The sequence below is a fragment of the Haemaphysalis longicornis genome, unplaced genomic scaffold (assembly GCF_048455015.1).
Source record: "Haemaphysalis longicornis isolate Haplotype H1 unplaced genomic scaffold, Haemaphysalis longicornis Haplotype H1 scaffold_8, whole genome shotgun sequence".
Lineage (NCBI taxonomy): Eukaryota > Metazoa > Arthropoda > Arachnida > Ixodida > Ixodidae > Haemaphysalis > Haemaphysalis longicornis.
In genome coordinates, this window is record NW_027526445.1 from 53213045 (window position 1) to 53238849 (window position 25805).

The following is a 25805-nucleotide window of genomic DNA, read 5'->3' on the forward strand; positions in this document are numbered from 1 at the left end:
ATGTGCACCCATTTAGTAAAAAGTGTGTCCAATGCTTTATACTGTAATTCTAAAGTATTGCTTTACTCGGCTTTGGCTTGGCTAGCTTGGCTACTCAAGGATGGCTGAACAAGTTAAAAATGGCGGCGCCCGTTGCAGAGACGTGAAAAAGCTGAAAACCTTTCAAACGGCTGCAGGCGTTGAAAGTATCGGGTTTCCCGATGGGTCCGAAGAAAAAAGACGCTAAAAAGCAAAAATGGCGACCGATAGACGCCCCAGCAAAAGAGCCAGAGCAAGAAACAGCTGCGAAACCGGTTGCAGTTCCCCCAAAGCCCCCAAACGACCCTCCACCGGCAGAGGCCCCGTCAACACCTCCAAGCGAACCGGTAAGAACCTGACTTTGTGAGCGCCGGAATCACATTAGAAGTGCCGAAGAACAAAAGAAACAAATAAGCTTCTAACACTTTTTTTGTCGCGGCATCATGATTTCGCGGGCTGTTGAACTGAAGAGTGGTGCGATATACCAACTTTTACTTCTTGCTAACGGCCGTGACATGCTACTAGGAGTCATGGAAAAGCATGCCTTTATTTATTAGCCGTTTAACTCTTTTGGAGAAGTCGTGGGCAATCACTAATCACTCTATGAATGCTACGGCCGCATGATTCGAAACAGCCCTATGTGTTTCACCGCGTCATTTGCAGACCGAGCCCATATGCGATCCGCAATATCGCAAGAGGGGTATTACGAGCAACTGGAGCCGTTACGACGAGCCCGCCGAAAGCGAAGCTGACTACAACAGAAAGCGAGGCGAAGACTTCGACCTCCTGCTGAGCACGTCCGGCGAGTATACTTGACAAAATTTTTTTGCGCGACATGTCTTGTAGTGGCTGAGCAAAGTGGAGAAAATGAAATGGAGTGTTAATGCCCGATACAAAGGACTTTGTAAGAGCAAGGATCATGACGACACTTATTATCCGGTTACTCACTTGGGTCAACAGTGAGCATCCGGATGGCCATGAAGATGATGATGATGATGCGTGGGACGTACGCACAGACGGCTTTTTTTCTCCTAGAGCCAGGGATACATTACGTTCTTTTAGAAACAAAACGAAGCAGGTGGCAATTTGTGGAGTTATCTAAGCATCTCTATTATGGTATAATTAGTCTGCTTGATAGAGTTCCAGCAGCCATTCTGGGTGTGAGAATGGAGAATTGAGAAAAAAATTCTTGTTGGGAGAGACGTTTACCTGAACGTTAAGCTGCCCTCACTTTCGACTTTCCTTAGATCCACAAGTGGAAATTGGAGGGGAAAAAAATGTAAGCAGCCGGGCTGGAAGTTAGTTACGGTTGAGACATATGCAAATAGAACCAAAAGTAAGGTTTCGGAACATTCTAAGAGTAGTACTAAATTTGGCAAGATGGTGGGTGCAAGCTATTAAAAAAGACCTGTTTAAACGCTTTTTTTTTGTAACTGCCTTGTGATTGTTAAGTATGTTCGCAATATTTTGTGGCCCTCTGTCTTAATACAGTCAGACCTCATTATAACGAGGTAGTGTCAAGACAGTAATTTCGTTTGTTATATTTCGTTATGACAGTAGAGTTAAAAATCGGCTCAAACCAATTAGTAATCTGGCTCTCGCAAAAATCCTTGCTACAAAAGCGCATTGTTTTAAGCTTCGGAGCTACTATAAACAAGGTAACCCTTACGTTTCTACTTGTAGCAATTTAAGCTCAATGAACCAGAACAAGAAACAGGAAGTACACGGTGTTGCGATGATAATTGGAACACTTTAAAAATTTTTCCTGAGCGAACCGCCGCTCCGTTCACGCTCAAACTTGCCACGAAGGTCGTATTTTGTGGTCTATTTTGTTTGATACCGGGAACAACGATAGTACTTACCTGTGTATTCCAAAAATAAATAAAAACGATTTTCGCCTATGGGAAAAAGGCGGCTGATTTGGACGTGCAAGCCAGCGCTAGTTGATGTTGGAATGACGGAACTACCTGCAGAGTGAAACGCACGTTTGGGATTCACGTATGGAGCCAAATTGGGCAGCAGAAGATCAGAAAATACACCTAGAAATGAGCTAGCAGACGATCAGAAAACCCGGTTTTCGGGCTCGCACGTCCAAATCAGCCGCCATTTCCCATAGGTGAAAATCGTTTTTATTTATTTTCAGGATAAACAGGCAAGTACCGTCATTATCCCGTGTGTCAAACAAAATAGACCACAAAATGCGACCTTCGTGTGAAGTTTGAGCGCGAACAGAGCGGCGGTTCGCTCAGGAAAAATTTTTAAAGTGTTCCAATTACCGTTGCAACACACTGTACAACAAAACAAAGCTCACTTGCGAAACAAGCCTGTGTTCTTATTTTGTTTTGGTAAGGATGGGATCTTTGTCCGGTGGCTATTCACAGCACTGAGTGGGATGAAATTTTCCACAGTGTCCATGAACAAAGGGGCCTTTTCTACTAATACAGTTTTGGACGTCAGGAGTTTTTCCAAGTAGCTTCTCAGCCTACTGGTCAAATATATCTTCTTTGTATCCAATATTGCGTGCGGCTGTCACGGTTTTCCTTTTGCTATAAAAGAATAAGTGTCATTGTAATGAAGCGTGACCAACCGAAGTTCATATTTAGTTCGTTATAGCCGATAATTCGCTATATCAGTGTTCGCTATGACGAGGTTCAGCTGCAGTGATAATTCACTGTGCAAGATTGTGTCAAGTATGTCTGAATGTACACTGAAACGACGGGAACCCATTTTCAAGATAGATACATGGAAGATCAATGTAGAGCAGGATTGTCTTTACAGAGCTGATACTCGTCAAGGTGGCAGCGAGGCACAAATCATTGCTAGCTTGTACGTTGCAGATTATAAAAAACAAATTTATGATTGTACTAGTTGGAGTTACCAAGTCAGCACAGCACTTACAAAGTGTTGGCCACTTTTTACAGGTTATGGGGGAAAAAAATGTTCGAGAAACTGTTTCTTGCTCGGTGGTTCCTAATTTGTTTTTTAGATGCAATGCATCTCTTGCTCTCCGGCTTGTCCCTCCTGCGTCATCGTCGCGGCGTCCGTCCGCATCCCTCCTCCGTTCTTCTCTCCCACAGCTGTGTGCAACACTCTCACTCCGGCTCATTAGCATACCACAGCTGGCGCGCTTCGCTGCGTTAACAACTGCTCCGGTGCGCGCACGTGCGACTCTCCTCCGTTGTCTCCTCTCCTTCAATCGCTGTGAATATAAAGCGCGGGTATCGCGCCGCGGCGGTTCAGTCAAGTGCTCGCTCTCGCACTGACGTGACCTTGCTTTGACCTCTTTGTTGAACCCCCCAATTTGTCGTATCACACCAGGGTTCTCTCGCGGGAAGATGGGCGTAATTTTTCAAGTGACAGTTTTTGTAGCAGCATTTCGTGCACAACAAGGTTGTTCCTGAAACAGAAAAAAATTGCACCCTCCTGTTTTCATTCTTGGGAGATGTATGGGTCAAAGTTGGTGTGGCCCACTGTTATGCGAGGCTGCTTGCCTAAGCACGTGACACAGCTTGCAGTCACGTATCCTGTTGTCACACGGCGTCATGCTGATGGGAATAGCTTGTAGAGTCTGCATTCACACTGTGGGGAATTTTACACTCTTCTTGATTGATTGTAGGGTTGAATGTGCCGACGCAGCGCAGGCGATGAGGCGCGCCATAGTGGAGGTCTCCGTATTAATTTTGACCACCTGCAGGGGATCTTTAACGTGCGCCGAAATCTCGTACACACAGGCGTTTTTGCTTTTTGCCTCCATCAGAAAAGCGGCTGCCGCAGCCGGGAATCGAGCCCGCGTCCTCGTGCTCAGCAGCACAATGCCTTAGCCATTGAGCCATTCTTCTTCTGTGCTGCTTGAAATATAATGGGTTTTTGCTGCATGATGGGTTTTTTGCGAGTAAGCAACGAGTGGAGCAGGTGAGGGGTTTTGGCTAGTGGTGTGGGCGGTTGAAAAAAAAAGCACAAAAAACTTCGAAAAATAAAAGAAGGCTTTATTTATCATTTTTTGCAACCAGGATGACATTGAAAAAAAAAAAAAAAGGAACAGATATCGGGGAAAATTTCTTGTGATGCATCTAATCCGCAGTGAGGGAAATGCTTTCTAAAATCAGTGCCTTGGCGCGAAATCGTGCGCACATTTTGAGAACGGAAGTTCTGCTGGAACTTTTGTGATGCTGCATGTAACAATTATATTCTTTGCAGTGTTAATGTCATTGGGCACTTGAGTCTCTCTAGTGATTTGAAGGCGAGAGCCAGCGACAGGGTACGTACAGGTCCTTGAAAACCTTGCAAACCCTTGAAATTGAGAATTCAGTTTTCAAGGGTTTGAAAGCCTTGAATTTTTTTTCGTTCTCCTTGAAAACTCTTGAATTCTTTAAAAAAAAAAGAAGAGGCCCGGATATGTGACCTGCTTTTTATGGCTTATCATTGAGGCCTTGCACACTCCCCGTCAAAAACATGCTTTTCTAATTCCAGGCCAGCTTGTGGGTACAGGCGGGCTGCTTTATGCAAAGGCTCATATGGAATGAAAGCCCCGTATCAGACTAGGGGAAATTAACATAGGTCCCCGTCCCATTTCAGATGCTGCTTTCTGCATTGCCTCGTCCTGCATTTTGCACGTCTCTTGTGCCCCACCATAGCTATACCACACTGCGTTTCGAAAATGAACGGTGCTGACACCCCAGAATGACATAAAAATGAGCGCAGATAAGCAGGACTCTGAATGTGAATGTGAGAACACGGTGCGCCTAGCTCCTAAGCTTTGTTGTAATATTTTATTTTGACAGGTGTGATGACGGGTAGTCAGTAGACCTCCCCCACTTGTTGATGAACAGACATTTAGGGGCTGACAATGGCAGGAGGTATTAATTTATGTTCCTCGCTATCCGAGACTGCGTATTAAAGGAGCCATGAAGAGAAAACACAAGTTCAGTTCATTCAAAAGGTTGTCTCGTTAGAATCATACTGACACCACTTTCAACGTAAACTTCGCTCAAATAAGCTACATAATTAGGAAAAACGGGAATGGTCATGCGACCCACCAGCTCATTTCCCGCAACAGAACCTATGATGTCACATGAGCTAAGCTCTGCGATTGGCGGAGGCTGGCAGAAGCAGACGCAAATTAGGTAGAGCTTACAAACTAGACGAACGAGCGATTTGCGCTTAAATTTAGGGCACATTCTTTACAAAGCAATAAGAATGATGGGACAAACAGTGGAAGTTACGAAAGCACATGTAAACATAGAAGTACTGATGCGTTCTGCTGTTCGCACTGCGCACAGCATGCTTGGTTTAGCTGCACAGCACTACGGGGCTTGGGGTTGTCTCAGACGACACTGGCCGATTGACGCAAGCAACCGTGTCTTACGTGACCCCATTTGTCGAGCGAGCACTGTTTCAGGGAACGAATATTTTCTCCCAGAACAAGAACAAGCCAGGTTTAAATGCGGGCAAAAACAAACCAAACGCTTGCCACGGTATGGTGGCGCCATCTAGGTTACGGAACGTAAAGAAACGCTGGAACAAACCAACACCGCTGTACAGGGTGGAGACAACCTTTGAACGGTCCCGTGCCGCCGCAATTGGGCCAACGGGCTCAACGCATTATTCTTTTCGTTTCCCACGAGACCTAGCAACGCGAAACAGACAATATGATTCAAACTTCTTCAGTAAACCGCGTTGCGGCGATAATCTTAGCGCGGTTTTGACGCAATGACTTGCTTCGGCGTCGAGCGAGCAACCGAAAGTGGCGGCGCCAGCGTATACGTGTCTCTACCCTGTACGGCGGATGCGTGAATGAAGGTACTCTAGGCTGCAGAGCGGTCGGTTCCTGTGATGTCATTTGGGACCACGAAAACGCACGATTGAGCGGGAAAATCAAAATTTTAACCTAAATTGTTTAATTTCTCAGTGAATAAAGCACCGTTTGTATCCGGACAAGCGCTGAGGGCACTATAAAACACGAAATCTTTCGAATAAAACCAACTTGCATTTTCTCTTCATGGCTCCTTTAACAGCATTTGCAGAGCTAAAAAAAAGTTTAAAAAGGGCATGCTTCTTTGTAAAGCTCTCTCATTGTTATTGCGGGGGGTGCTAAAGTTGACCACTTCCAAGGGGTGGAGTTGTTTCACTGAGATTTTTCTCAAGGTCATTTTTTGAGACGTAAAGACGCAAAACGTTTGCGTGTGAGCAGAGCAGTAGTAGAACAGTTTGGGTCCACGTTCTTTCCGGCACCCTTGAAAATGCCTCAACAGGGCCTTGGAAGTCTTTGAATATCGTTGAATTCTTGTATTTGAATCGTGTACGAACCCTGAAGCGATTATAGAAGACCTGTTCACTGCTTCATCGTGTTTTTGGTGCCGTCACGGTCACCCGTCATGCGGCGCGCATCCGAATAATTCTTGTTCCATCCTGGCATGGTACCGAATTAGCGCCGTAGTTACCACACTGTGCTGCAGTTCTGGCAACCAGGGTTCAGATCCCATTCGAACACAAATAAGTTTCTGTGTTATTTCTTTGTTTTCTTCTTACAGTGGCCGTAATTTGGTTTCATTCGTGTAGCCACCAGCAACCGCAGCCTCTTTTCATGTTTGACGAGACATCTAAGGCTTAGACTTGTTGGCTTGCAGAATGGTTGTACAGTGCGCAACACCCTTGTCTATAATGCTGAGTTCAACTTCAACTAGTTACGTCTCAAAATGCGGACTCAAACTTGACCTCAACAAAAAACGTTGAGGTCAAAATATATGGTTAAGGCTTCAGAATGACACAATAGTTTTCTTCTAATGTTTTCCGGCCGAGGCAAGATAAGGCTATAAGTACGAAACCTGTGTTATAGACAAGTGTGTTGTCCTCTGTACTAACTGCTAGGATGCCTAGCCTCTTTTCAGCGACTCGAGGGAGCAGTCATGTGTACTCCGTTTATATTTTATTTTTACCCGCATTGTTTACGGTTTGCCACCTTTACCTAGTGTCCTGTTTTAATTCTTTTGTAAAACACCTTTCTATCAAGCATTAATACATTAAAACACAGATGTCTCAAGTCAAAACTGCTTAAGTTATCTTTTTTTTTTTTGCGGTACTTTTTAGAGCTTCATCCGCACTATAAAGCAAGCAAACATTCCTACTTGAAACAATTTGATTGGCAGTCAGATTTTGCTATTCGTATTCGATTCGCGGTGCCAAATTCTATATTCGCACACTTCTTGTGATTGGTGCCGTCGTCTCACGAGTGCCGTCGTCTCGTGTTGCAGGCAGCGCAAGCGCCCACTTCCGCTTCAAGGAGCAGCAGGACTGGCAGAACGAGCCGGCCGAGATAAGCGAGTTCCTCTCCATCGACTGTGACGCCATCGTGGACGCCCTCCAGACAATTCCTGTTCACACACGCCTCGGCCTTCCCGAGGACATTTTCCCGGTGAGGGAACAGGTGTCGCCTTGGCTGCTGGCATTGGTGGCATTGGGGAGAGGGGTGTGCTCCTTCGACTGACTTTGAAGCGCCACTGCATCAGGTTTGAGACTAACTACTTGATGAGGTTGGAATATAGATTCTGCAGTGGCCTTTTTTGAGCTGGCATTTTGAGTCAAAACATTATTTATTTATTTATTCATTTATTTATTTATTCATTTATTTATTTATTTATTTATTTATTTACCCTCAGGGCCATGGGCATTGAAGAGGGGAGTGGGTATGACAAGATATACAAACATGAATACAGTGCATGTGTTCAAATACAATACCATAGATTGTCCTGATTATGCGATGTTAGCTAATGCTCGATGAAACAGGTGGTTATCGCGTATGCAAACAATATCGGCGGGAAGGCGGTTCCGCTGTCAGGATGTTTTGGGAATGAAAGACTCGGCAGAATATTTTGTGTTGGGTGAATCGACTCTATCTTTATGATTATGGTCAATTCGATGTGATATGTGCTGAGGCTGTGAAAGCAGTTTATCGTGGAGAGTAGCACGGTAATATAGCTTTTGAAACAAAGTTAGGCGAAACATGCGACATCGGGAACTGAGTAAATCTTATAAAGGCGCCATGAACACAAAACACAAGTTTGGTTCATTCAAAAGATTGCCTCGTTAGAATCATATGGACACCACTTTTAACACACACTTCACTCAAATAAGCTAGTTAATTGGGAAAAAAGGGAATGGCCATGCGACCCACTAGCTCATTTCCTGCAACAGAACCAATGATGCCATATGTGGCAGCTTTGCGATTCGGCAAAAGCAAACGGAAATTAGGCAGAGCTGCTCGTTCTACCTCATCTGTAGCAGAAGTTGCAGCCATTTGAGGTTTGGGCCTCGAAGGCAAAACCGGTTTTTCTGGTTCCCACATTTCATACCCAAACTTCAAATGGCTATAACTTCTGCTACAGACGAGGTAGAACGATAATGTTAGTGTTGTTGCACTCCTTGGCTAGTGCACAGTTCACTGGTGCTTTGTTCAGGTACGTCCCGCCAGCTGTTTTTTTTTTTAGTTTTTTTTTTTACAAATACTGCTAAAAAATGAAACAAAAATAGAAAAAATTAAATATAGTCATTTTACAGAGAAACAAATTTTATATATGCGGTCAGAATGAAAAAAACTACATGTCCCCCAATTTTCATCATCATAACTGCAAAAATAAAGTTTTTTTGGTTTAAGGCTCTTAAAAGTACAGTCGAACGTCACTATAGCGAACACTGATATAGCGAATTATAGGATATAGCAAACTAAATACAAAGTTTGTTTGGTCATGCTTCATTTCAGTGACACCTATTCTTTTTATAATGAATCCGAAACCTCGGGAGCCACACGACATCGGCTGTAACGAAGCAATATTTGGCTCCCGCAAGGCTCAAAACTCAACAGCCAGCGTAGTAAAAGCAAAATTAAAAAGAAAGCGAGACAAAACAACCGTTTTTTAGTAGCTTAAAGCACTTTATTGTGTAGTAGGCACCGTGAAAAACTCCATTCCATTCAGACTGTGAAAAGCCACCAGGCAAAGGCCACATCCTCTTTCCAGTAAATAAGAACGCAGGCCTGTTTTGCCGAAGGAACTTTGTTCTGTTGTAATTTCACGATCTCGCGTTCCGGTCTGTTTAGTTTGAAATGCCACAAGGACACAGATGAGGACTACCTCGTTTATAGTGCATTCGAAGCCTTGAACAATGCATTTTTTATCTAGGATTGTCACATGAGCCAGATTGCGGATTTATTAGAGCCTATTTTTACCTCTGCGGTTAGAACGAGTATCGGACATAACAAACTAATTTACTGCCCCGATGCTACTTCTTCATCATGAAGTTCGACTGTAGCTGGAAGAAAAACTCGGTATATTTAAGTCCGTAGCCCTCCTTTACGTCATTATGTAAAACCCCAAATTTGACTCTTTTTGGTGTTTAATTTGGTTTTGGTGTTATATCATGCGAACTGTAGTAGTGACATCAGTGTGCGGGCTAAGGCGTGCTGCTGAGCACGAGGTCACGGGTTCGATTCCCGGCTGTGGCGGCCGCTTTTTTGATGGAGGCGAAAAGCAAAAACGCCCGTGTGTACGAGATTTCGGCGCACGTTATAGATCCCCAGGTGGCCAACATTCATCCAGAGCCCTCCACTATGGCACGCCTCATCGCTTGCGTTGCGTCGGCGCGTTAAACCCTACAATCAATAAATCAATCAATCAATGTGTGATTTCGTCAAAGCCTCATGCTGTTGGAACACCTCTGTCGCTGCAGGCAAAGGTCATACAAGAGTTCAGAGACGAGGCAGCCTTGTGCAAGGAAAAGTACGAGGAGTTCCTCCGTACGGGCAAGCGAAAGGCCGACTACGCCGAAGACGTCGGAGAGTCGCTGACCAAGTCGCTGCAAGCCGTCCTTGCCGCAGCCACCAAGCCGAAGCCGAAGCCGAAGGAGGACGACCTGGGGAGCCTGCTGGACTCGTACCTCTCTCTGAAGCCGGCTCGGATCGCCGACAACTCAAGCAAGAAGCCCGAGGAAGAGAAAAGCATCGACGCCTTGCTGTCGTTTGCGAGCCGGCCCAGAGAAGGTCAGTCAGTTTGCGATGCGCCGTCGACAGTAGAATTATTGGTTTGCATTGCTAGGAGCGTGGAAATGCGCCAAATCTTATTTTAAGGGGGGACATGGCTCTTAAAACAATTTCTTTTAATTTTTACAGTAAACTCGGTGAAAGTTGCCAGTCTTGCTACTTTTTTTCCGGTAATTTCAAATATGCCACTATTTATTCAGTTGGTCAATTAGTTTCCAAGGTAATTAGAGATAATTAGTCATTTTTGGAGGAACAGTAGATAAGTTAGCCATGAGGCTGTAATCTTTATATTTTCCCATACTTTGAACCGTGGTGAATGCAATAAGATAACCGGTTTTTTTATGCCCCGTTTGCAACTAATTGTACAGCTCATTAAAATTTGGTGGCACCAGTGGCAGGGAACCATTTTGAACGCCAATTTCAAACACCAAAGTTTAATGAACTGCAAAATTAGTTTCAAGCGATGCATCAAAAAACTGATTCTCTTATTGCATTCACCAAAGTTCACAGTTTTGGAAAATATAAAGATTACAGTTCTGTGACTAGCACTGTTTAGTCTATTGTTCCTTTAAAAATGGCTAATGATCTCCAAGTATCTTGGGAACTAACTGACTGACTCAAAAAATAACGGCATATTTGAAGTCAGTGGGAAAAAAAGCAGCAAGACTGGCAAGTTTCACAGTTTACTTAGAAATTAAACGAAATAGTTTTAAGAGGCATGTCCTCTTAGGCGAAAGCTTTAGGTGTCCCATTTGCAGAAATTCGACGATGTTTCTGTTGTCTGGTATCGAAAATGGCAGCTGCTGTAGAGTAAACAAAATACTTCACCATCGCTTCCTAAAGAAAGTTGTGAGGAGCGCGAAAGCTTTTTTGACATGAAGACTGTCAAAACTGATCAAACCTTCAAAGGCTCAAATCGCAAACGAAGAATGAACGTATGCAATGATTTTTCGCACACTAGGTATACACATCTACGAACGATCTAAGTGTGTACCGATACATGGTTTATGAGACAAAGGTATACTATTGTACGTCTTCTTCATGATCGATGCGTGTATTGTCTTATCTAGAACTGTTCCCTTTTCACGATTTTCAAGTAAGCGTCGTGATGCGATGGAAGGGGCCAGTTTCATGCACGCGTCGTGTGTCATGGAGAGATCTTATTGGAGTTTTTCGGTCGACCAACTGGTCTATAGTGAAATGCATTAGCTGTTTGACAGGACGCCATCGGTTCTACTAAGAAAGCTTTCGCTTTAAAACACATTTTAGTTTTTGTGCAACTTGAACGTGGTTTTTCAGTAGGAGTCGAGTGCGTACTGTATTTTCGCGCGTATAACCTGCCCCCGCATATAACCCACACCCCCACTTTCCGTCGACGAATAAAAAAAAATATGTTCATGCATATTGCCCTCAGAGGATGGACCAAAGCTACTACTCAAGCAACATTACACAGTTGTTTATTTGCAAAAGAACTTACCGAGCTGACTAGGTAACTAGATGACTTGCCGCATAAATTTTTTTCTGTTGGTATATTGTTGAGCTGTGTGTACAAAATAAACACTGTCAGTGGGATGACAGTGACTTAGTCGGTATTACTGCTGTAGGGGAATCATGGCCCAACGTGCATTGCGGTGAAACCGCACCAAAGGAAATACCTCGCATATAATCCGCACGTATACTTCACCCCTGAAATTTCCACATTTTCGGTGCGGGTTATACACGCAAAAATACGGTATCCCCCGCACTGCCTCACACATTTTTAGCGATGGAACAACGACTGGAGTAATGTGTGCCGTGTGACGCATAAAGGCGATGGTGCGCGAGTCGAAGCTGTGGCGTGTGTCACCAGTCTGCTTGTTGAATGAGCTCGCATTAAACGTGAAGAAAGGAGCGCGAAGAAAGAAATTCAAACATGGTTTAGCAGTAACGGAGCCTGTTGAAGTAATTTGCACCAAAAGGCGAAGGAACAAAAGCGAGGAAAAGGAGGCAAGTGCAGTGTAGCATTTAAGAAGCTGTTAAACCTGCCGCGGTGGCTTAGTGGCTAAGGCATTGCGCTCCTGAGCACGAGGTCGCAGGTTCAATTCCCGGCCGTGGCAGTCGCTTTTCTGATGGAGGCGAAAAGCAAAAACACCCGTGTGTATGAGATTTCGGTGCACGTTCAAGAGCTCCAGGTGGTCAAAATTAATCTGGAGCCCTCCACTACGGCACGCCTCATCGCCTGCGTTGCGTCGGCACGTTATAGGAGCACTGACACCAATTTTCGGCGTTAATATTATTGCACAGTTCGCTTCCTTCACTCAATAGAATACCCTGACTGAAATAAGCGGCCTGTGACGCGAAGAACATACATAGTTCAATTGGATCTCATTTATCGCGCCGACGGAGCAGCGCGTCGAGCGGCACTCAGCGAATGGACATCAGTGTGACATGACCCCGTGAAGCCTAAAGAAGTGACGCGACAGTGCTTGTCAAAAACTTGTGACGTCACTTCACGCGCGCGGCCCCGCAGGCGGCGAGCGGGCGCCGGTGACGTCTGCACAAAGCGGTGAGGTCAGGCCAGGATTCTGTCATATGCACCTTTTGGGATGAAAGCCCGGGAATTTGAAACAAACGATTTTCAGGCCGTTCAATGTAATTTACTATCGCGCGCTGAAGTATTTGAAGTGCTGTTTCAGGTTCGCCAGACCATTAAGCATCGATAAAAGCAATAAAAGTGTAGCATAAAATTTTCGTGTCAGTGCTCCTTTAAGAAGTATCACCAGGCTTGTGCCTTCAGAACACGTAAGCAGACTTAAGTGGCCCGAGAAATTTCTTTCTTGTAACGCACTAGATTGATACGCTTCCATTTTTTGTTATCAACTTGATGTCAGCGGTGACTTGTGAGCTGGCGTAAAACCTCGCTGAAAACACGGCTGAAGGGAGAGCTGAAATCATCTTGTTGTTGTGTGTTGCAAGTGTGTTGTTAGCGGGTTGAGCATGGGTTCAGCAAGTGATGCAACAAAGACCAACACTGAGAACATAACCACCACTGTGTTGAGTAGTTACATGTTAGCATTCAAGCGATACGACCAAACGGAAGAAGTGGCCCCACTGCAGTTGCCCTGTCGTGTATCATGGCGGTGGCTTCAGTTGTTGGCCGGCAATCGCGCAGACAAGATCCTGTGACGTCATGGGGCTTTTGCCGTAAAGGGGCTCGGGCGTCGCCACTGTGTCGTATGTTCTCTTTAATACAGTTGAACACGGATATATCAAATTATTGTCTATATCGAACAGTCTGAACATCCCCTGGGAAATCCCATGCAAAAGTACAGCGCTGTTGCACGTACGTATTACCAACCACGGTGGCTCAGTGGCTAAGACATTGCGCTGCTGAGCCCGAGGTCGCGGGTTATTCCCGGCCGTGGTGGCCGCTTTTCTGATGGAGGCGAAAAGTAAGAACCACCCGGGTGTACGAGATTTCAGCACACGTTAAAGATCCCCAGGTGGTCGAAATTAATCCGGAGCCCTCCACCACGGCGCGCCTCATCGCCTGCGTTGCATCGGCACGTTAAACCCTACAATCAGTCAATCAGTGCACGTGTGTATTGAACTCGTGATCATGGTCACAGTCGATATATCCAAAGTGTGCTCTTCTCCTGACGGGGTGGATGCGATGATGGTGGTGACTTCTCGTGGGCCCGGGCCACACTTTGTTTCTGGCATTTTTTCTGCATGCTTGAGTGGTAGATCGCGCAGGGGGACCTATGTGGCGTGGTGCGTGTTTTTGTCCACAGGCTGCGTTTCGGAGCCATGGTGGCGGAAAAACTGAAGAATTTGTATTTCAAACAGTCTGTGAACTTTTGACGCAAAAAAATAAGCAAGTGAATCTTGCAGATCTTAAGTTGAATACAGTGTGGTGATCATGCAGAGTTTTCAGATATGCTTCAGATAGGCATATTTCATATTTTGAAATATCGAGCTCTTTCATGATCCCCTTGGAGTTCGATATATTCGTGTTTGACAGTATCTCGATTTTTTGTTTTAACGCTGCGGCAACATTGGTACCATTGCTTGGAGTTTAGTGAACCAAATGTGCATTTTGTCTTCGTGGCCACTTTAAGCTGTTACCAACTTACCACAAAACGAGGCGGTAAAAACGAACAACTCCAAGAAAGGAAAAGTTTGGTCGTTTGGGAATTTTCGTTACATACAGTGGTTGCAGCTTCAGCTTCATCATCAGCTTCCAGTGCCGTGATGGCTGCTTTCATGTGTAGGTGATGTTTGCGGGAAAATCTAATGTTTACTGGAAAAAGTACCATATAATGCGGAATATAGGTCGAGAGTTTTTACAGAAAAATTTGCCGAAAAGTCACCCCTCGATCTATATTACAGTCACTGACAGTTGTCATCTGGCGACCGGGCAGCCCATCGAGCCCATCCAAACCCCAAGGGCACCATCGCCACCACCATCAATCGGACGCGACGCCATCTTTGTTTTGTTGCTTCTCTCGCTGTCGGCGAATGTGTGCGTGCAGTTTTCTTCTTGCTCAAAATGAGCTTAGGCACTTGGTGCCAGTTCACAGCAGCATTTAAAAGAAAAGTTGGGGGTTTTCCAAGGCCAATGATGTGTCCGCCTTGCGCCAGTTCGGTATCACCAAAAGAAGTGTTGCTAGCTGCGTTAGCTGAAGGGGCAGCTCTCGGTATGCAACGCTCGGAAGGCCTCGTTTCATGGGTGCTGCTCTGTGCACCTGTGCTGCTGTACAAAGGGGCAAATTTTGTCCGCTAGCGTCGTGCGATGTCTCTACGAATGGATAGCCCAAGATGTTTGCTGACCGCCTGCACAGACTGGCTGTCGCTCCGGTCTGCACACGAGTGTCCCAAGCTTTGCGCTCGCTTCACGATGACATGGTCTTGCGAGTGTTTAAGAAGTGCTGCATAAGCAATTCCCTGGACTGCACCGAGGAGGACCTGCTGTGTGGGCGACAGCGAGCCAGAAGCAGTCGTCCGACGATACTTCAGACAGTTTTAAATGAGTAATCTGAGACGAAACAAGTTACAGTCTCAATAAAACAATGGTTGGTACCTAATTATTTTTTTTTTGCATTTTTCGGCTACAAGGTAAGGGGGTCGACCTATATTCCGCCTCGACCCAACGTTTATAGAACCAAGGTCAGTTTTAAAACTCTCCGCCTCCGCCATACCAGCAATACGGCGCCAGAGCGACCCACAGCGCCAGGTGGCGTCGCCGTCGCAACCGGCTCCCTTCAGCGGCTGGGGAAGCACGAGCGAAAGCAGCGCGGGCCGCATCTGTACTGCCGTTGCGAGCTTAATCGCGAAATATGCCGATCACCGTGTTTATAACCTTTTATTTACGCTTGTAAGTGGTAAGTCTAGCCACATGTCACCGGAGCTACGGCGCTCAATCGGCGACAACCATTGCGCAGTAGCCGCTTGCATTTCAAAGGCCGCGCGGCTTTGTGGCTGCACTTCCGCGTTCGTTTAGAGCATCGTCAGCATCGTCTGCCATTTCACATTACATAATTTACGTTTCTTGTTGAGGCGGCTGCATATTCTAACCCTCTAGGCAGGAAATGTGGCTGGTGCGTTATGCAGAGACATTAGTGAAGGCTGGCAAACATTGTCATCATTTCGTTAAAAAAGCTTTATCGGTTGAATAAAAGAACCAAAAAGTGGGTATTTTTTTAGTTTCAAGGTAAGGAGATATTTTCATGGGATATCCCTCTTGGCGACAAGAATTGGCTGTCAAGTATCGGCTTCGCGTGGTGATGGGGCCGAGAAGGGAATCAAGACGAAGACGACGATCGCAGTGCGCCCGGCACAAACCGTATATCTGTGTCTCCGCTGCAGTGCCTAGTAGCTCTGTAAATAGTGCAAATACCGCTATTATAATCTCGTCTACTTCGTGCCGGTAAATGAGATTATAGTAACTGTATTTACGCTATTGACAGAGCTTCTAGCTGCACTGCAACGGAGACAGCAGCTGACCGAAATAGTTACTTCTTCCCCGATTGAAACACTTTTAAACGAAAATAAGCTATCCCTCTATTTTCTGAAGAACAACAACAACAAAAAGCCAACATGACTTCTATTGTAATCTCTGCTAACATTCTTTCGCCAGCTCGCCAATTGAAAACGAACTCCTTCCATGTCTCTCAAAGAAGGTTTACTGCTCGCTGCGAGCACGTCTAAATTTGCAGCACTTTCTTCGGCTGCACCGTTAGCGCTTGTTTTGGCTTTCTGTGCAGACGAGGTCTGTGCAACAATTTGCATGTTTCGGCGTGGAAATTTCTTTCTATTTGCCGGCGGCTTGGATAGGTAAGGAAGCAGGTTTGGAAATATTTTCGGGACGGCTCCTTCCACGAGGCTCCACTTTCCTAACTCAGTTTCTACTTTTTCACTGTTAATGAAGTGGGTGTAGCTCGATATGTCCTCAGGGTAAAAATTCACGCCACACGCGCGATTTGGCTGAGAGGTTTCGGTCGAGACACGCATTGGCACGGTACCATATATCTACACGAAGGCCGAAGCAACTTGAAGTGCGAGAGAAGCGCCTTTGGGTTTGGTTTCCCCTGTAACGCACAAGCTGTCACAGCAACGACGCCTTCTTAACCACCCGTGCAACCGGGACACAACACGCCGGCATGGTGCTCACCTAACCATCTACAACTGGAGTGCGCACGCACGCGCACGCAAGCACGCACGCGCGGAGACGCCAGCCGCACAACGGCAGGTGTATCCCTCAGAACGTGCTGACCTCAGCTGCCTCCTCAGCCACCCGGTGCTCCGCGCGGGAGCCGGGTGCGACTGCAGCGCCATCAATGCGGCTTGATGCGGCGGCGCCGGGAAACACTTCGAAGTTTTACAACTGACCTTGGTTCTATAAACGTTGGCCTCGACCTATATTCCGCATTATACGGTAGTACACATACATGCAGATGAGGGTGTTTTCCAGCGGTTCATTAGGTGCCTAATCAAGTATACAATTTAATTAATCAATCAGTGACAACTTCGGCAGCAGTAAGGTGAAATTTGCAGAGCTGCTAAGTGTTCGTTCTCCCCGTCTCTCTCCTCTTTTACTTTCAGAACGTGTGAGTGGGGATGCCCCGTCAAGCGTCGAAGTTTTACCTAAAGCAACAAAACAGGCAAATCAACCATCTGGTGAGTTGCGTCGAAAACTATGGCTCCATGGTAGAAATTTTCGTTCTGGGGACATGGTGCGTTTAATTTTTTTATTATTAAAGGAGCCATGAAGAGAAAACACAAGTTTGTTCATTCAAAAGATTGCCCCGTTAGAATCATACTGACACCACTTTTAACGTAAACTTCGCTCAAATAAGCTACATAATTAGGAAAAAAGGGAATGGCCATGCGACCCACCAGCTCATTTCCGGCAACGGAACCTACGATGTCATACCAGACAGCTCTGCGATTGGCGGAAGGCGGCAAAAGCTAACTCAAATTAGGCAGAGCTTATAAGCTTGCCGAACGAGTTATTTGCAGTTTTTTTAGGGCACATTCTTTTTAAAGCAATAAGAATGGTGGGACAAACAGTGGAAGTTACGAAAGCACACGTAAACATAGAAGTACCGATGCGTATGCTGCTGTTGGTACTGCGCGCACTATGCTTGGTTTAGCTGCACAGGACTGCGGAGTGTTTCAGACGACACTGGCCGATTGACGCAAGCAAAGATGTTTTACGTGACCGTATTTGTCGAGCGAGCACCATGTTTCACGAAACGATTGTCTCCATGAACAAAGCAAGCCAGGTACAAATACGTTCACAAACAAACCAAAGGCAGAAAACGGCTTGCCGCGGTGTGGTGGTGCAATCTAGGTTCACTAACGGTTAACAAGGCCCTGTGATGTCATTGAAGACATAAACGCATGATTTAGGAGGAAAATCAAGATTTTAACTTAAATTAATTAATTTTTCAGTGTATAAAGCATCGTTTGCGTTCGGACAAGCACTGGGGGCACTATAAAACACGAAATCTTTCAAATAGCACAGACTTGTGTTTTGTCTTCACGGTTCCTTTAACTCAGTAATGTTACCGTCTGAATAGGAACGTTTATTTTCTTCATACTACTAGCACGTAGAAGAACTTCACACATTCACATACAAAAAAAAAAAGGCAAGAAATGCCCGGAAAGTCTTAAAAGGGACTCGATCAAATGCTGTCTGCATTGGTGAATGGCGAGAGAGAGACGCTGATCTTTACGGTGTTCGCGAAGGCTCAATTTGACCGAGTTTCTTTACTAAATTTGACTAATTGAACATTTGTTGAAGCAACACGAGAAACGGTACTTTAATACATACCGTATTTGCATGATTCTAACACGCACCTTTTTTTCGCTGAAAGTAGCCTTAGCATTTGCGTGCACGTTACGATAGAACGCGAAACCGAAATCAGCTTTCACTGTTGTCCGCTTTAGTTTTAATGCCAGCATCATATGGATGAGGCAGTTTCTGAAGCACAAGGCATTTTTTCTGCCACAGTTGTGTGCGTCAAATAAAATGTCTTTTGCCGGATATGTGGTGTCATGTCTTTTACATCTGCGCGGTAGAATCGGCTTCAAAATATTTTTTTCCAAATTTTCATAAGCAGGGGTGGAACAGGGTACATGAGTTTGGGCGCAGCCCTGGGAGCAGGCAAAAGTGCCTTTTGTAGCAGGCCTGGAGCAGCCAAACAGGCCTTTTGGAGCACATTTGGAGCAGCTAGAAATGCTATTTGGAGCAGATGTAACACCAATTCACAGCATTATGGTGCCTCCCTAACCTCCCAACAGGTCTATGTGCAAGTCCCTTACCCATCACGTTTTATGTTTGAAGAGGCAAATACACCAACCAAGGGCGTTTATTCAAAGCGGTCCCAACGTTTCGGAGCCAACTCGGCTCCTTCATCAGGGGTGACTGTGTACGACAAGAAGCAGCGGTAATATAGGTGTCTTCTCATTTTTCTTTTTTCTTACTGGAATTTTGCCCGTGTGCGTCGGAGGCTGTGGGCGTAGACGGTGGGAAGGGCTCCGAGGGATCTATTCAGGCCTTGCTGGTTCCCTTGTATGTGCCAGGACTCAAGGAGTAATCTTTGCGAGTAATGGGTTTTGGTGCAAATCACCTGTGTGCCGCCAAAGTTAATCCTGCGGTCAGCTTTTTCGCAATGCTTAGCCAATGCACTGCGCTGAGTGTCGGACTTGCAAACGTAGTTTTTGTGTTGGCGGAGGCGTTCCGGGAAGTTCATAGTCTCCCCAACATAACTGGCGGGGCATTGTGCGCAAGCAGTTTTGTAGACGACCCCTTGGGCTTTTTTTTTTGGCGGCCGCTCTTTAGGTCGAGGTATGAGCCGTCCAAGAGTTGACACTGGCTTGTGGGAGATGACAATGCCATCCTTGCGAAGAATGCGGGATAATGTTACACTCGTTCCTTTAACATAGGGGAGGGGGTGGGCGGGCAGACGGTGGAGACAGGAGAGGGGTTGTTGACTTGCAGCGTCAGTACAGAGGAATTTTCTAGGTTGCAGCCCGACTGAGGGAGACAGCGTTTGACACGTCGTATGAAGTTGCTCGTGTATCCATTTTTCCTCAGGTCAGCGATTACGGCTTTTTCTTCTTTCTTCCGGTCCTCTTCTGTTGGGCATATAGTCCTGGCTCTAAGTAAGAGAGCTGAGACCACATATGATTTGTGGGAATTTGGGTGGCAGGAATTGAATTCCAGGTAACGGCCGGTATGGGTGGGTTTCCTGTACACTGTGAAATTTGTCCGTCTGGCTGTCTTTTTATCAAAACGTCGAGGAATGGTAAGGTGCTGTTCGTTTCTTTTTCCATGGTGAATTGGATGGCTGGTTCAATCGAATTTAGCTGCGACAGGAAGTTGTCTGCTGTTTCTTTGATGACACAAAAGCAGTCGTCCACGTACCGGAGAAACACCTTGGGCTTTTTGGGGAAATTTTCCAGAGCGGTCCTTTGAATTTTTTCCATTACAAGGTTGGCTGTGGTCACGGAAATAGCTGCCCCCATCGCAGTTCCGCTTACTTGCCTGAAATATTCCTGCTTGTAGCAGAAATATGTGCTTTGCAGGCAGAACTGCAGAAGTTGCGTTATCTCGTCGACGCAGAGGCAGGTCCTGGAGCTCAGGCTGTCGTCGTTCTCGAGGGCACTTGTGGCGGTTGCGACGGCCAGGGAAACAGGGACGCTGGTGAAAAGCGACACAACGTCAAAAGAGACGAGTCTGTCCCCACGGTTGATCGGTACTTCGGAGACAAGTTCGACGAAGTGGCCGGCGTTCTTGACGTGAATAAACGCCCTTGGTTGGTGTATTTGCCTCTTGAAGTTTAACCCAACCAGGCAGAGTTCTGTCGAAGATGTTCACATTCACGTTTTATGTACCGTATTTACTCGCATAATCCTCGCACTTTTTTTTCGGAAAAGTCAATGCGAAGTTAGGGGTGCGATAATTATGCGGGGGAAAAAAAAAATCCGGTGCACAGTGTTGCCAATTTGCCTTCTGCCAATCCGGCTAAATGTAGCGGTCATTTTTTGTATATGTAAGCTCAGTGTTGCCAACAGCAGCTATTTTTTTATATTTTAATATTTACAACGTAAACAGTCTCCCGTCGATCAGCGGTCAAGAAATTGCCACCTTTGCTTTCTGGTGCGCGCCCTATCTCAAGCTCAGTGTTGCCAACAGCAGCTATTTTTTTATTTTATTATTTACAACGTAAACAGTCTCCCGTCGATCAGCGGTCAAGAAATTGCCACCTTTGCTTTCTGGTGCGCGCCCTATCTCGTCGTAGTCATGCGCATGCCCTACTCCAGTAACGCACGTTGAAGTCGGTGACGCCGAAGTGCCTGCCTGTGGCGTGGTTGCCGTGTTCGATCGCGTACTCTAGCGCTTTCATTTTGAAAGCGGCAGTGTAGCTGGCGTTCTTCCCCATGGCGAAGCGGCACTAAGCACAAAACAAAGAGATCAAAAAGTTCTCGAAATGACAGTGAGCTATCCACCACTGACGCGAGTGACTCACTGGCTGCTGCTGCTCAACGACGGGACCACGACGGCGACACGACGACATGACAGCGGGCTGTGCGAACGCCGTCTAGTTGAGGGCACGCGAAACTGGCTCAAGGACAGTGTGAGTAGCGTGTTAGGGTGCCTGGATGGCCTTGGATACACAGCGCTCTCCGCCGAACGGAGAGGCGGCAGGGGAGGGCGCGCGTTGGAGAGCGCGTGAACCATGCGGGTTTCGAGAGCAGGCAACTTTCGCCGCTGAAGTTGGGGGTGCGAGGATTATGCGAGGAACCAAAAAATCCAGGGGTGCGAGGGTTATGCGAGTGCGAGGATTACGCAAGTAAATACGGTATGTACCATATCAGGTGTTCTACCATGCACTAGAGCCTACTGTGATCCAGAAAAGCGGTTTTTGTACCATATCTGGAGGTTTACAAAATGCGGAGTTATTTACCTTCGGCCCCAGCGAGCACACCGCATGATTACCGTTCAAAGGTCAAACCTCACGCGCATAGTCAAAAGTGATCGGATAACAGGCCTTGGTTCCTGTCCAGTAAATGGCAGCGTTTGTGCGAACTCACGGCAGCATTCCGCAAAATAAGATGCTTGCTTGAGTTTTGTGTATCGAACAGTAGTTTTAGCGGGCGCAAAGCTAAACATGGCTTTGTCTTTGGCCGTCACAGGGTTGCGAGCGTAACCTAACTTACGCCGTAGAATACGTTACTAGAGCGTATTAGAGGGCATGAATAATGTTGGACTATCCTTCACTAAGCAAAGTAAACAGCGATGCTGACATGCGAAAATGAGTAATTACTTCACAACAAAAGCAAACCGAATTAATAACAAGCGCGGGCAAAGCCTCCAAGACCCTGTTGGTTCAATACATGCAGCTACGGAAAGTTGCAGGCAGGAAAGCTAGGAGCACCAAACATGGGCGAATATTTTGATGTTCACCTCCAATAGACTACAACAAATTTTCATCAGAATATTACTCTATCTGTTTGCCATGAGCCAGAAAAACATTTTACTTTTGGTCATTTTCGATTTATTGTGGCGCAGCAACCCACACCGGGAAACAAAACCTTACAAATGCAACACAAATAAAAGTAAGGAAAAGGCGGATAAGGTGCGTTGTGCCAGAAGCCTTCTGACTGAGCCAAAGCCAGCTACCATAGACGTTATTGCCTTGATGAAACCGAAACCATGAACGCCTTGATGAAACCGAACACCCGATGTTTTAGCCAAATTTCTGGGCGATCTCATGGCCCAGTTCAGGCACTGTGGCGCAGGACGACACTGATAAACGAGTTTGGCGCAACAGGGGCGGTTTGGCGCAGGATGGCGGAGGTGTTCCACCCCTGCATAAATAAACTTACCCGCACATTACTATGCATCAGGGGTGCTATAGAATTGTGAAAATACAATATTTGCGGCGGCAAATTGGTAGTTGAAGAGGCCGCATAGGCTATGGACGCTCCACTGCCTACCAGTGCAGTTTTGTTAAAAAAAAGATGTTTTTTTTTAGTGCACACTCCAAAATTGCAGGAGAGGTGAGACTGGGAATTCAGCAGTCGCACATATTTACACGGCAAAAGAAACAGTGTCACCAAAGTTGCGGGAACGTGCCTGAAATTCAAGCCCTTTTTGGGTGGCACAGGTTTGCTGGTGTTGCTCTGCGTTTGGGCCATGCAGACAAAAAAGAAGTTTGGTTAATTCGAAATATTGCCTCGTTAGAATCTTACCAACACCACTATTAATGCATACTTCGCTCAAATAAGCTTCATAATTAGAAAAAAAAAAAGCAATGACCATGCGACTCACTAGCTCATTTCCCGCAACGGAACCTATGATGTAATAACGCCCAGCTGTGCGATTGGCTGAGGCCGGCAAAAAGCAAACTGAAATTAGGCACGGCTGATTATTTTGCAGCACGAGATATTTTTGCTTAACTGTGATGCATGTATTCATTTTATAGCAGTAAGAATGGTGGGGTAAACAATGAAAGTTACGAAAATACACGTGAACATAGAAGTACCAGAGCATGCTGTTGTTTGTACTGCGCACAATTGGCTTGTTATAGCTGCACAGCAGTATAGCGCTTTCGGGTTGTCTTGCACGACACTGGCCGATTGGCGTAAGCACACTGTCTTACATGACCCTGTTTGTTTAGTATATACCGCATGTTTCACAACACGAGTACTTTCTGCCGTAACAAAAACAAGCCAAGTACGAATACGGTCAAAAACAAAGCAAGGCAGGCAAAGGTCAGCCACGGCGCCAAAGGTGGCGCCATCTGGGAGGACTCACGGTAAACAAGGCTCTGTAGTTCGCTGAATGCCTAGTGCCATGTTTGTGTTCACTTCAAGGCCAGCTTTTTGTGATGTCATCGCAGACGGCCTCATGAAACACGGGATTTGGCGGGCGATTCAAAATTTTAACTTGGATTGATTAATTTCTTAGCGAATATGGTATTGTTTGCTGCCGCACAAGCACTGGGAGCACTATAAAACATGAAATCTTTCGAATAAAACAAACTTGTACTTTGTCTGCGTGGCCTCTTTAAAGTCTTTAAAGAAGCCGTGAAGACAAAATACACGTTCGGTTCATTAAAAAGACGGCTTTGTCCTGATAACTGATATAAGTTACCAATTTTATCGCGAACTTCAAACAAATATTGGAGATATCAAGAAAAACACGAGAAAGTGGCGACTCTTTAGCCACTTTCTTCAGACAGCTTTCTGATGTCACTGAATCTTGTGTGTGACTGGTGACTGTCGATCTGAGCCACCGCCAAGGAACAAGACTGGGTGATTGTTGTGAGGGCTTCTAGTTCCACTTGGGTGTATAACGAGTGATAACACACTGTTAAGGGAGGACACTGGTCTTAAAACAACTTCTTTTCATTTTCAAGTAAGTTTTGTGAAACTTGTCAGTCTTGCTGCCTTTTCCCTACTGATTTCAAATACGCCATTATTTCTTCAGTTAATCAGTTAGTTCCAGAGATAATTAGAGATAATGAGCCATTTTCGGAGGAACAATAGACAAAGCAGTGTTGGTCAGAAAACTGTAATCTTTACCAATACTGTGATCCCCGGTGAATGCAATAAGAGAAGCGGTTTTCTGATGCATCACTTGGAGCTAATTTTACAGCTAATTAAACTTTGGTGGCACCAGTGGCAAGGGAGCATTTTGAGTGCCTAATTCAAACACCAAAGTTTAATGATCTGTAAAATCATAGTTTTTAGCAATAGCTGCGTCATATAGGTTACGCCGTCCCCGTATAATCTACGTCAGTGCTCCCTCGAAGGGCGGCAAGGACTCGCAAGCGAACAAGGAAAGAACAATATTTTTTGCTTGATTGTAGGGCTCCGCACCACGCAGAGGTGTAATATTTCGGATATGTTATCGTGAGCACGTAATTTAGCGATTGCGTGCGTGAAATCGGCTACTTTGGAAGCCTATTTAGGGCCCTTTTAAAAGTTGCAAAGCAAGTACACCTCGCAGAGCAATGTTGGGGTTTTGAATGGGAATAGTTGTGCACTCGGTTGATTAGTTGGCCAATGTGTCACCGAAGTGAAAAGTGTCAGCACAAGTCGTTTTAAAAGGGGTCAGCAACAAACTGGAGCTAAAACTAGACTACCGTATGTATTCGAATATAAGACGAGGTTTTTCTCCAAAATCCGCAGTTACAAAGCCATACCCCGCCTTATATTTCAAGCTCAGAATTATACTTTTTTTTCTTTTTTGAGTCTCCAAACTGTACCCTTGCCTTATAATCGTAACCGCGTTATAATCGAATAAATACGGTACCTAGATGAAGCTGTTGGCCTAGAATCTTGAAAAACATGAAACTGTGGAAGCAAGTTGGCCCTGTATCAGTACTTTACAATGCCATGAGTACAAATATGCCGGTCCAGTAGCAACAGGTGTGGCAACAGCTATGGCTATCCTGCCCGTTCGTCTCTCTGCACTATTACTGGGACGTTGCGTAGTGTGAAGGGCTACAAGTCATGAGAAAAGCTCGTTTAAGCCACTTTAATGCGAATAAAAGGAAGGTAGCAAAATTTAAATACGAAATTAACATATTTGATAACTTTAGTCAAGCATGTTCAAGTATCAAAACTGAAACAAGTCCTACCCCTTACAAGCTGCATCTTTAAAAAGATGCAGCCTGGAAACAATACCTGCCTAAGAAGTTGTAGGGTTTGTTTCAGTATTGATCGCTGCCAAGTTTTGTGCATTGCCTGTCATTGCTTTTGTGCATGGAGTCCAAATATTTGTATGTGAACATGGGAGCTGTAATTCTTTTTTTTTTTGTTATCGCCATGTGTATACAACAGCCAGCAGCAAGAGCGTGAATGTGAGCCAATCAATGTTAACTATTAATAGTTAAAACTGTTACATCTGACTTTCTTTCTTTGCAGAACCGGAGAAACCCAAGGTCGACCTAGAGGACTGGCTGGATAGCGTTTTGAATGACTGACGTGTGCCGCATCGCTATTTATATATGTTAACTTAATATCGAGTAATAAACTATTTTCGCATTGCCACTGCTTTTAGCTGCTGCATCTTATGCCATTGTTTTTTTTTTCCGGAAAGAGCCACAGAATGTAAAAGTTAAGAGAGAACTACAAGCAACATTCCTAATGCTAAGAAAAATAAAACGTAGCATTTTTTAAGCAATTATTAGTACATACATATTTGTAAACTTGTTTCTGAAGAAGTCTAATAGCAACTAACACAGTTTTTCCTCCT

General features: G+C 45.4%; 1 protein-coding gene across 1 annotated transcript; it reads left to right on the forward strand.

Annotated features, from left to right (window-relative positions):
- Positions 1 to 83: 83 nt before the first annotated feature.
- LOC144149961 (uncharacterized) lies at positions 84 to 25600 on the forward strand. The gene is made up of 6 exons (XM_077681715.1): positions 84 to 365; positions 682 to 824; positions 7273 to 7429; positions 9739 to 10048; positions 17132 to 17206; positions 25475 to 25600. Exons 1-6 carry the CDS (start codon positions 201 to 203, stop codon positions 25531 to 25533), a joined length of 909 nt encoding a protein of 302 aa, XP_077537841.1. The 5' UTR covers positions 84 to 200; the 3' UTR covers positions 25534 to 25600.
- The last annotated feature ends 205 nt before the right edge of the window (positions 25601 to 25805 follow it).